We start from the raw sequence: 11,964 nt of genomic DNA on the forward strand, positions 1-11,964 counted from the left end.
ACACGTATTCTGCTTACATCAGATGTGGTTATTTGTTAATGATTATCAATATAAAGAAACTGTTGACAAAAAGGAAATCAATAGAAAAAAAGCTAGAAAAAAAAATTAAAGACACTTGTGGGGGATTCGAACCTGACTCCAGGGGATAAATGTGCAACTATACAAACCACTAAACCAAAGCATCCTAACATTATTTGGCGCCCCAAAAATTATCTAAACCCTGGCGCCTAAAGCCCTTGCTTTACGGGCTTTAGCCCAGGGCCGGCCCTGTGTGAAATATTCTTTCAAAAGTTTTGAGATTCTTTGAGGAACCGAATATGCGGCAGACAAATGAGAGACTGAAGGTGTGTGAAACTGGTTTGGTCTGGCCCGAGTTTGACGTTTCCGAATTGAACCATTCTTGTCTAGTAGGTTTGGATGTAAATTTTGATTTAAAAAATAAAAAAAAAGTATTTGATCAAAAAAAAAAGTAAAAAAAAATTGTCATTTATTCGTGTTTGGTTGTTTCCATTTTTGCATAACATGTATTCGTGTTTACCATTGCATAACATATATTTTTTAATTCTAGTAACCAATTTAATAAATAAAATATTGCAAAAATTATATAAAATATAATATTTATATAGGTTATATATATTTTAAAAATATATATGTATATGTATATAACGGATCAGATCGAATATTCATTTCAAAATATTAGTATTTGTGATTTATTTTATTTTTTATGAATATTACATATTATTTGTTTTGTTTCACTGAGAAATGGATATTTAAATTTTTTGACTCATCGAAACGAATAATGCATTAAATCAAAATTTACACATATTTTGTCTAGTCCTAAGATAGACATTCATATTTAAAAATTCATAACATTTATATTCAGATGGCTATTATAAGAGGAATTTACCAAATATGACTCAAAACTTGATTTTAAATGCAAAACTATAACTAAATGTGAATCAAATGCAAAACTAACTTAAAAGCTTTGTGAAATTACAACCAGCCCCTTGTGACTAAACAAAAAAATCAGAACTCATTTTTACGAATATAACCCTCGAAAGTCTTCTCAGTCTTTTGAGATATTGTAATTAATCTAGACAACGTCAGGAAAGTCGTCTGGTACAATTGATCTTAAAAATAATTTCTAAATTTTGTAAAAAAATATTTTATAAGTAAAAAATTAAAATCATGTAATTATAAATAGTTTTAAGTTATATAAATTAAAATATAAACAATTGAATTGTTTTCAACATAAATAAGTGAAAGTATTGAATCATGATATTCTTTGATTTAAGTTTTGGCAATATATGTTGTAGTATTGTATATATTTTTAGGGTTAGATTTTGGAAAACTTAAATGTTTTTTTTGGAAAATAATTTTTGTACCTACATATGTTTATTTCTGTGTATAGTAAACACTTTTTAAGTTTAATTTGATTTTATGATGTGTTTAGTTAGTTAAATTAGTTTAGGGGTTATGTTTAGGATCTAGACGACTTACAGAGGAGTCGTCTGGCGATTAGTATTATCGGTTAGAAAGAAGTCTTCTAACTCCCGCTAAAAAATATTTTAATTTTCCACTAAAAATATTAAAATCTTCTGGGCAAATAGTAAATTTCTAGAAGACTTTCAAGTAAATCGTCTAGAATCGTCTAGAAGACTTTCAAGTAAATCGTCTGGGCAAATAGTAAATTTCTAGAAGACTTACTTGAAAGATTTATAACTCGAAAATATTTAACCTTATTGGAATTTTTGTCTTTCTATAAAAAAAAATTACACATTCTCTCACTTCCTTTCAAATGGCTGCAACAAAAATGTAATTTTCCTTATTCTAAAACTCTTCAATCTCTCTCTAATCTCTTTCAACTTAAAAACACCAAACTTTATATCAATTTATTGTTATTTCATATCTTCTCACTGATTTATTTTGTTTTTTCAGGTTTTTCATTACATGGTTCGCATCTTCCACTCTTATAAAGATAGATCTATATATCATATTAACCTTGTATTGTTTAAAGATCTTACCTTTTGAAAATTCTTTTGGTTGTTTTAAACTTTTACCTTATTTTTGAATTTTTTTCTATGTTTTGAAATCATTTTAATGTTTTGGGATATGCAAGTTTTTTCAAATCTGAGACATATTTGGAAGATTTCCCTGGAAAACTTCCTTTTAAGTCGTCTGGAAGACTTCCCTGTAAGTCGTCTGGAAGACTTTCCAGAAATATTTAACATTTAATGCACTAGAAGACTTCCAGAAAAGTCACCTGACGATTAGTATTATCGGTTAGAATATTTTTTTTGAAAATCTTCTAATTCCCGCTAAAAATATTTTAGTTTCTTGCTAAAATATTGAAGTCTTCTTGGTGAATAGTTAATTTCTAGAAGACTTTCAAGTAAGTCGTCTAGAATAAGTAAGGTTTGACCAGAATCTCAAAATAAAATCATAGACGACTTTCGTGTAAGTCGTCTAACGGACGACTTTCGTTTAGGTCGTCTAAAAAATAAAATTTTAAGTTTATGGTTGTTCATGGTGGTTGGTGTATTGATGGCATTGACAATCTTGTAAATACTTGAAGATGATAAGGTAGAGAGTAAAAATGTCATTTTAGAAAGAAAAATATTAATGACATTTTCGTGAATAATATAAACTTGTGGGGTGAATAGAACAAACGAAAAATTTAAAAAAACATGAGTTAATATTAGGGTTGACTTTGAGTTTTGAGTTTTGAGTCAAATTTGCAAATATCCCTTACAAAACTAAGAAACAGACTGGCTCACGCGCGGACAACTAAATTCTCTAATAATAAACGTAAATACTTTCAAATTATATGTATTTTATTTGAAAAAATAATATTTTTTGTTTCATTGACTTTCATATTTATTAAGAATATTTTGTTTCATATACAAAGTACAGAAATTCTGTAATATATATTACGTACGTAATCTTTTATATTTTAAATATTATTTTCGTTAGTATTTAATGAATTAAAAATAAATGGATTATATTTATTTTGTTTTTTAAAATAATATATTTTTTGTTTCATTTTTCTTACATGTTTCTTAATTATATTTTGTATCATACACAAAGTATATAAATTCTTACATACATAAATTTTTATTTATTTTAAATATTATCTTCTCTTATATTTAAATAATGATAAATCAAAGAATTACATAAATATGAAACTGAGATAGAGACAAGTATAAGATAAAAAAGAAAGAAGAACAAATAAACTTGTAGATATCTTATATATATATATCTATCAGATAAAGTTAAGAACAAAATAAAATTTGTAAATAAATTTATTTAAAACTCTGAAAATATCGATATTAATTTTAAAATTATTCAAAAATAAGATTTTTGGCAATGAATTTTTATTATTATAATATACATTTTGTTCTCACAAAATATAATGTTAATGGAAATGACTGTTTTTTTTTTTGACATCGAAAGGCTATTCTATTACTCAAACTTGAGATGGTCTGTGTAACCAGACCGGAATAGAACAACCAAAGTAGCAAATAGATCTATGAAAAGTACGAGCACTCCTAGCTAAAGAATCAGCTAACATATTTTCAGTTCTTGGTACGTAGAAAATCTTGAAGTCTGAATAGCATAACTTGATCGTATGAATCATCTCCAATTCAGTTGCGAAAGTAGGCCAAGCTTGCGGTTCCGTCAGCATTGCAATCAGGTCTTTGCAGTCCGTGCCAAATCTCTGACAATCCGAGTGTTGCAACATTGTTTCCATTGCCCATCTTAAAGCCTCCAGCTCCGAGTGTAAAGCTGACTCCCTCCTCCTCAGGTTCCGCATCCCCAGTAGCTTTGTCGACCCCGTACTATCTTTCCATACCCATCCAATCTCACTATACATATCAGTAGAGGTTCATGAACCATCTATCATGCAAATCTCACCCAAGCTTAGGACTTGAGGCTCATGGAAATGACTGTTTACAGAGATTATTTTCTATGATTTGTTAAGTTTACCATCAAATAAATTTTCAAGAGAAATGACATTTTTTGAAGAAACAACAATATAAAAATTAACGAAAACGAAAGTGAATATTCTGGGAGATGTATACTTAGAACAATGGAGGGTTTCAAATATAATCTCAACCGAACTATTTTTTTATATTTTATGATTATTGTAAAGTGTCATTTTATCATTAACATCACCACATTAAGCTAGATATTAGATTATATTGTAATTTAAAAAAGTTTATAAATATATACCATATTAAGCTCCAAACTCACAACTATTAGAATCATATGTGAGAAGCATATTGATCCTTGCTTAAGGCAATTATAAAGTTTGGAGCTCAAAATTTTGATCGGTGTTCAAGGGAGTTATGAGTGTGAAATAGCGGGAAAAAATAATATAATAATGTATATTATAAAATTTTGTGATGAGAAAATAAATTTCTTTGATACATTTTCTGAGACATTTATTGTTAGTATTAAACATTACATATATAATAAATTTAAATTGACTACTAAGTTTAAAATATAAATACTCAAATTTGAAATAAAATCTCTAGATTGTAAACATTAATTAAAATCAGAATAATAGATTTAAAATGGTGTTATTTATTTTACGATTTACAAAATTTAATTCAAATCAAGAATTAGTCATAAATCAAGTATTAATCATATGAATTTGTTAATAGATCTGATTTCAATAGATTTGAATTTACTACTATGTTTAAAATATAAATACTCTAATTCTAAAAAAAATCTCCGGGTGTAAACAATAATTAAAACAACATAATAGATTTGAAAATTGTGTCACTAAAATAAATTCAAAATTATTAATTATGCTGACGCCAACACCAATTTTTTGAATGTCTCGAATTAAAATAAAAACATTTAATAAAAATCTTTTTGTTTAAGTCCTATTTGCCTCATCTAAACTTATTTTTAGAACACTAATCTATTGTATTAGCAGTGAGATTCTAGTTTTGGAACCATTGTGTATCTAACTTTGCTTTCATTGTTCTACAGGTTTTGAGTTTTGCAAGAGGATTGTTTATTAGAATATATACATCTGATCAAAGATATGAATTGTAAGGTGCATCAAAGAGTTGATGAAGATGGTGAGAATATGAATCGAGGGTGCGCCAGAGAGTTGATGAAGATGGTGCGGATATGAATCGTAGGGTGCATATAAGAGTTGATGAATATGGTGAGGATATGAATCGTGAGGTGCGTCAGAGAGTTGATGAAGATGGTAAGGATAAAGTTGGTTCACCATGCTATCTTCTGATTGGTGATGGGGATGTAGCACCCGATGCTTCACATCTTTACTCTAATAGACTACTGTGATCGAGCTAGCTTAGAATTGACATGTACGACATGGAGAAGCCTTGGAGAAGTGATCTATCTTCGCTACCTTGCTGTCACCAGGACATCGAACATTAACTAGAGAGTTGCAGCTGAGAGCTGGGAGAAGCTTCCAAACTTAACCGGTTTGGCTTGATGGAACCTGTCTCTTATGCTTCTACATTTGGCAGAAACAACTTACTAGGATCGAACAGTTTCTGGCAGAGCCATGGAGCTAAGGTGTTTCATAGGATAATGCAAAGCACGCAAGAGGATGTCCAAGAGAGAGCAGCCACAGTTACAGGTCGATGCTAAGCTAGCCAGTCGCGGTTGTCCAGTAGAGTAAATACATGAAGCATCACATCGTAAGTCAAACTAGTCATATCCATAGACTTGAATCTTTGGTGCTACATCTTCATCACCAGTCAGAAGATAGCTTGGTGAACCAACTTTATCCTTACCATCTTCATCAACTCTCTGATGCACCCTACTATTCATATCCTCACCATCTTCATCAACTCTTTGACGCACCTTACGATTCATATCTTGGTCAGATATTTATATACTCTACTCTACTAAACAATCCTCTTGCAAAACACAACCTGTAGAACAATGAAAGCAAAGTTAGATACTCAATGGCTCCAAAACTAGAATCTTGCTGCTAATACAATAGATTAGTGTTCTAAAAGTCAGTGTAGACCGAGCAAATAGGATTTAAACAAAACGATTTTTATTGATTGCTTTTTTTTTAATTCGAGATGTTTAAAAGATTTGTTGTAGGCCTCCACCTAATAAATTATTTTCTGTAGAACTCATAACTATCGCCTAGCAGTTTCTTGAACAAAACCCATCGATATATACGCAATAAAGGGACTTGGGGGACCAAAATTTATGTCAATTCTATAAAAATACAATACCGAGTGATGATCAAAACACATTATTCAAGCAAAGAGACCATAAAATTGTTTTAAGATCATCAAAAATGAAAAGAGAATAATCAAAACACGTTAAATAATTAATCACCTCTGGAACAAAAGAGAAGGACTTTGTCTCCGTTTATTCCGAAAGACAAATAAAGAAGAAGGAATAATCTGAGGAATTGATGAATGAAGGTGAAGAGAGAGAGAGACAAGAAGATAGCTTATATAAGCAGATTGTATTTGTAAGACAAGTATCTATCACCTCCATGGCATGGTGCATTATATATAGTGCCAGTTACCACAATACCACTACACTTCTTCTAAACTTTTAAAAGTTATAAGATTTTCCCATTGTTCATAGAAAAAGAAGATCTTTTTCCCCAATATTGCCATTTTCTTTGAATTGTTTTGATAGATAGCATTTTTATTTTCTTAAAATTTGAGTATTTATATTTTAAAATTAAAAGTCAATTCAAATCTATTGAAATCAAATTTATTAACAAATCAAATCAAGAATTAGTCAAAATCAAGTATTAGTCATACAAATTTGTTAATAAATTTGATTTCGATAAATTTTGAATTGAATACTAAGTTTAAAATATAAATACTTGAATTCGAAACAAAATCTCTGGATTGTAAACACTAATTAAAACCAACAAAATATATTTAAAAATAGTGTTATAAATATATTTAAAATAGTATTATACTTCAATCCAAATCAATAATTTGTCATAAATCAAGTATATTAGCACTACAAAAAAATATTTGTCTAACATCATTTATTTTGTATTTTTGTATAAATTATAAATGATATAAAGTAAATTTTCATCACTTAAATAAATGCTCTGAAAGTGGTGATTAAAATAATATACTCATTTCAATAATAACTGATGCAAAACTATCAAATATTTGAATCAATTATTATAAATGATATCAATATATATCAGTTACTAAAATGATGCTAATTTATATCAGTTTTTAAATGGTGTTGTTATTTTCATCAATTTGAATAATTCATTTTAATTATTTATTAATAACTGATGTAAAATTAATGCTAAAATTTAAAATTATTTTAATCATTATATCATTTGAAATATTAATTTAAATAGCTTATATAATTAACGTTAAAATTATATCAGTATATATATACACACATACGTCAGTAAATAGATGAATCAAAACACTATTTCATTAAACAGTTTTGTTTTCTTTACAATGAAGATACAAAATTAATTCAAATAAAGAATTAGTTATAAATCAAGTATTAGTCATATAAATTTGCTTATAAATTTGATTTCAATAGATTTGAATTGACTACCAATTTTAAAATATAAATACTCAATTTCAAGACAAAATCTCCGTATTGTAAACAAAATCTTCGTATTCTAAATTCAAATCAAGAATTTTTCATAAATCAAGTATTAGTCTTACGGATTTGTTAATAAATTTGATTTCAATAGAGTTTAATTGACCAATAAGTTTAAAATATAAATACTCAAATTCGAAATAAAACTTCTAGATTGTAGATATTAATTAAAACCAACATAATAGATTTGATGGTGTTATTTATTTACGGTTTAAAAATTTAATTCAAATCAAGAACGAGTCATAAATCAAGTATTAGTTATACAGATTTGTAAATAAATTTCATTTAAATAGATTTGAATTGACTACTAAGTTTAAACTATAAATACTCAAATTAGATATTAAATCTCTGGATTGTAAACAATTAAAATGAACATAATAGAATTAAAAATGGTGCTATTTGGTCTACGATTTATAAAATTTAATTGAAATCAAGAATTGTCATAGATCAAGTATTAATCATACAAATTTGTTAGTAAATTTGATTTCAATAGATTTGAATTAACTACTAGGTTTAAAATATAAATACTCTAATTTGAAATAAAATCTCTGGATTGTAAACAATAATTAAAACCAACATAATAGATTTGAAACTTGTGTTATTTGTTTAACGATTTACAAAATTTAATTTAAATCAAGAATTAGTCATAAATTTAGTCATACAGATTTGTTAATAAATTTTAGCGCTTGGTCGCCTCTGTACTACTTCTCCTTCCAAAATGGCTCGTTTCCTTGCAGCATTAACATTAGCATACATCGTTGATGGAAGGTACTCAAAAGATTAACAAATCATATTCACATTTCTCTATTATGTATGGCTTTTTGATCTTATCTATTCTGCACAAGTTGGATGAATGTGTAAAGGCTTCTCCAGGGTATCAAAAAGTACTGTTCGGTTGCCTAAAGTTATGATAAGCGGGCTTAAATACATTGAGATTCATTAACACTTTCATGGATCCAAATATCATAAAAACTGCTGCTTCATCATTTACTCCATCTAGTCAGCACAAGTATTGAAGGAAGTTTGTATCCCAGAGGCAGACAACTTGAGATGTAGTGGTGAAGAGATTGGAAGGTTTGTTAAAATGCTGCGTATCCCTTCTCCTGTACTCCAAAAAATTGCAGCCTTTGCGCTTCTCGAGGTATTTTTTCTTTCTTCAAAATGGATAGTGTGCTTTTTGAATCAGTTTGCGTTTTGGTACTAAGACCTAATGTAAATAATGCAGTTCACAATACCCAGAACTAGTGATGCCAAGCATCATGCAAGCTTGAAGTCTCGCTGCTGCAGCTACGAGTATGCCTCGTGAAGCTAAGATCTTTGCGAAAATCGTGCTTCGCAACCTTGAGTATCACCAGCTATTTCATTACCATTCTTTAAATTTCTTGCACTACAAGAAAACGCATTCCTAACGACCAAACATTACGACTACCAAAAAGTGGTCGTAAATTACGGACTGCTTTACGACTAAGTTACGACGAAGTCAACATTAGTCGTAATGTCGACGTAAAGTTACAACTAAATCACAGAGTCGTACGTTAGTCGTAAAGTTACATCTAATTTACGACTAAAATTATATGTAGTCGTACATTAGATGTACCATTACGACTAACTTACATCTAAATAATTTACATCTAATTAACGACTAAAGGAGTCATAAATTAGTTGTAATATTACGACTTAGGTACATCAAAATTGTTTACATCTAATTAACAACTGATTTACGAGAACAAAGTTGCACTTTGGTAGTTAAGTTATAATTTAAACGTAAATTAGTTGTAACATTGTACGTACCAAAATCGAAATTTCTCTATAAATATAATTTTCTCCCTCATTCTTAAGATGCACAAAAAAAAACAAAAAGAGCAAAAAAAAAACGGGAAATAGTTAAAAAAATGTCCGAAAATATTTATGCGCTTCGGAGTTGGATGTATGCGCATAAAGATTCAACAGGAAAAGTAACAGACGAATTTCTGAACGGAGCAAAGATATTCATGTACCAGGCCGGACAGACGCCTCTCACAAAGGAAACGGGTAAAATGTGCTGTCCATGTCGTAAATGCAAAAATACGAAGTTTGCTGCTAGTGAAACCGTTTGGAAACATATAGTAAATAGAGGATTTACTCCACATTACTATATTTGGTTTAACCATGGAGAGGGTGATAATAGGAATGAAGCTAGTGGTAGTAATCATGTTGAAAATGTTCGTAACAGAGATGAACCACATTTGCCTTCTGAAAGTGTTATTCAAGAAAATCATATGTTAGATCATGATAGAATGCATGATATGGTTACCGATGCATTTCGTGAAACAACATCAGTAATAGAGGAGGTTGAAAATGTAGAGGGACCTAATTTGGATGCAAAAAGATTTTATGAAATGCTAGCAGCAGCAAATGAGCCAATCTATGAAGGTTGTAGAGAAGGTCTTTCTAAATTATCTTTGGCAGCTAGGATGATGAATATCAAAATTGATCATAACTTACCTGAAGTTTGTATGGATGCATGTGCTGAGTTGTTTAAAGAGTATTTGCCTGAAGATAATTTGTGTGCTGAATCTTATTATGAGATTCAGAAACTTGTTCATAGTCTTGGCTTACCTTCGGAGATGATTGATGTGTGTATAGACAACTGTATGATATACTGGGGAAAAGATGCAGAATTGTTAGAGTGTAAATTTTGCAAGAAGCCAAGATATAAACCGCAAGGACGTGGACGAAATAGGGTGCCGTACCAGCGGATGTGGTACTTACCAATCAAGGATAGACTCAAGAGATTATATCAATCTGAAAAGACGGCAGCATCGATGAGATGGCATGCAGAACATGATCAGAAGGAAGGAGAGATTAATCATCCCTCTGATGCCAAAGCGTGGAAACATTTGAATAATGTCTATCCTGATTTTGCAAGCAACCCCCGCAACGTTTATCTTGGGCTCTGCACAGATGGCTTTAGTCCATTTGGAATGTCTGGAAGACAATACTCTCTCTGGCCAGTCTTCTTGACGCCATACAACCTTCCACCAGAGATGTGTATGGAAAAAGAATTGTTTTTCATGAGTATATTGATACCTGGACCCAAACATCCCAAAAGATCCCTTGATGTTTTTCTACAACCTTTGATTGAAGAATTGAAGGAATTGTAGTCAACAGGCGTGCAGACATATGATTGTTCAACGAGAACAAACTTTACAATGCGAGCAGTTCTACTGTGGACTATTAGTGATTTTCCTGCATATGGGATGTTGTCGGGCTGGACGACGCATGGGAGGCTATCTTGTCCATATTGTATGGGAAGCACATACGCATTTCAGTTGAAGCATGGTAGGAAGACGTCCTGGTTTGATTGTCATCGGAGATTTCTTCCCATTAACCATCCGTACCGAAGGAACAAGAAGCACTTTCGGTCAAAAAGGATAGTAAGGGACACCGCTCCACCATATTTATCTGGAGAGGAAATCGAGAAGGATATTGATTACTATGGTGGACAAAGCACAGTTGTCAAAGACGGTAAATGAAGTTGAAGTACCCGAACAAGTAGAAGATGATATCTTACTTATTGATCCGCATAATCCGGGATACGAAGAACTTCCAGACGATGCAACGAATGAAGCAAATGAAGATGAATTTGAAGAAAATGATGAAGCGGATGATGTTTCTGATGATGAGTGTCAAGTTCCATTATGTTAGAACGTTTTTTTTTCCATTATGTTAGAACGTTTGTGTTTAACTTTATATTGTAATGTTATGATAATTATATATATGATTTTTGGAGTATGAAAGAGTATTAAACTTATGATGTTTATCTATGATGTTTGGGGTTTGGGATTTTGAGTTTAGGGTTTAGGGTTTAGGGTTTAGGTTTTAGGGCTTAGGTACGACCACTTTACGACAATATGATGTTTGAGGGTTTGGGGTTTCGGGTATAACGAAGCTAATTAGTCGTAGGTACGACTCATGTACGACTACATTATAAAGTAGTCCTAAAGGAGTCGTATATTTACGACTCATTTACGACTAAGACGACCATTAGCCCCTCATTGGTCGTACAATTACGACCAACGTACGACTAAAATGTCAAATGTGCCCCTATATATACTCCCTTCTTACCATCTCATATTATAAACAAAATTTACAAATCTTAAAAAAAAAAGAAAGTGAAGAGAGATTTGGGATCATAAGTGGAAATAGAATTCGGTTATCTATTCGTTATGTTGATTCTATTTTTCTCTTGTGATTTCCATCTCTTTCTCTTCTTGTTTTTGTAGACTTTAAAAATTTGTTCACATGAAATTAATCCATATATACAAGATTTTAGAAAAAAAAAAGAATAAAGATATGGAAACATAAGTAGAAACAAAC

General features: G+C 30.3%; 1 protein-coding gene across 1 annotated transcript; it reads right to left on the reverse strand.

Moving 5' to 3' along the window:
- Positions 1-3,466: 3,466 nt before the first annotated feature.
- On the reverse strand, positions 3,467-3,874 carry LOC130509931 (uncharacterized). The gene has a single exon (XM_057006247.1). The coding sequence runs from the start codon at positions 3,872-3,874 to the stop codon at positions 3,467-3,469; it is 408 nt and encodes a 135-aa protein (XP_056862227.1).
- Positions 3,875-11,964: the final 8,090 nt, after the last annotated feature.

Source organism: Raphanus sativus, chromosome 3, assembly GCF_000801105.2.
Source record: "Raphanus sativus cultivar WK10039 chromosome 3, ASM80110v3, whole genome shotgun sequence".
In the NCBI taxonomy this organism is placed as follows: domain Eukaryota; kingdom Viridiplantae; phylum Streptophyta; class Magnoliopsida; order Brassicales; family Brassicaceae; genus Raphanus; species Raphanus sativus.

Coding starts and splice junctions, on each gene's coding strand:
- LOC130509931 (XM_057006247.1), bottom strand. CDS start 3,874: ATGTATAGTGAGATTGGATGGGTATGGAAAGATAGTACGGGGTCGACA.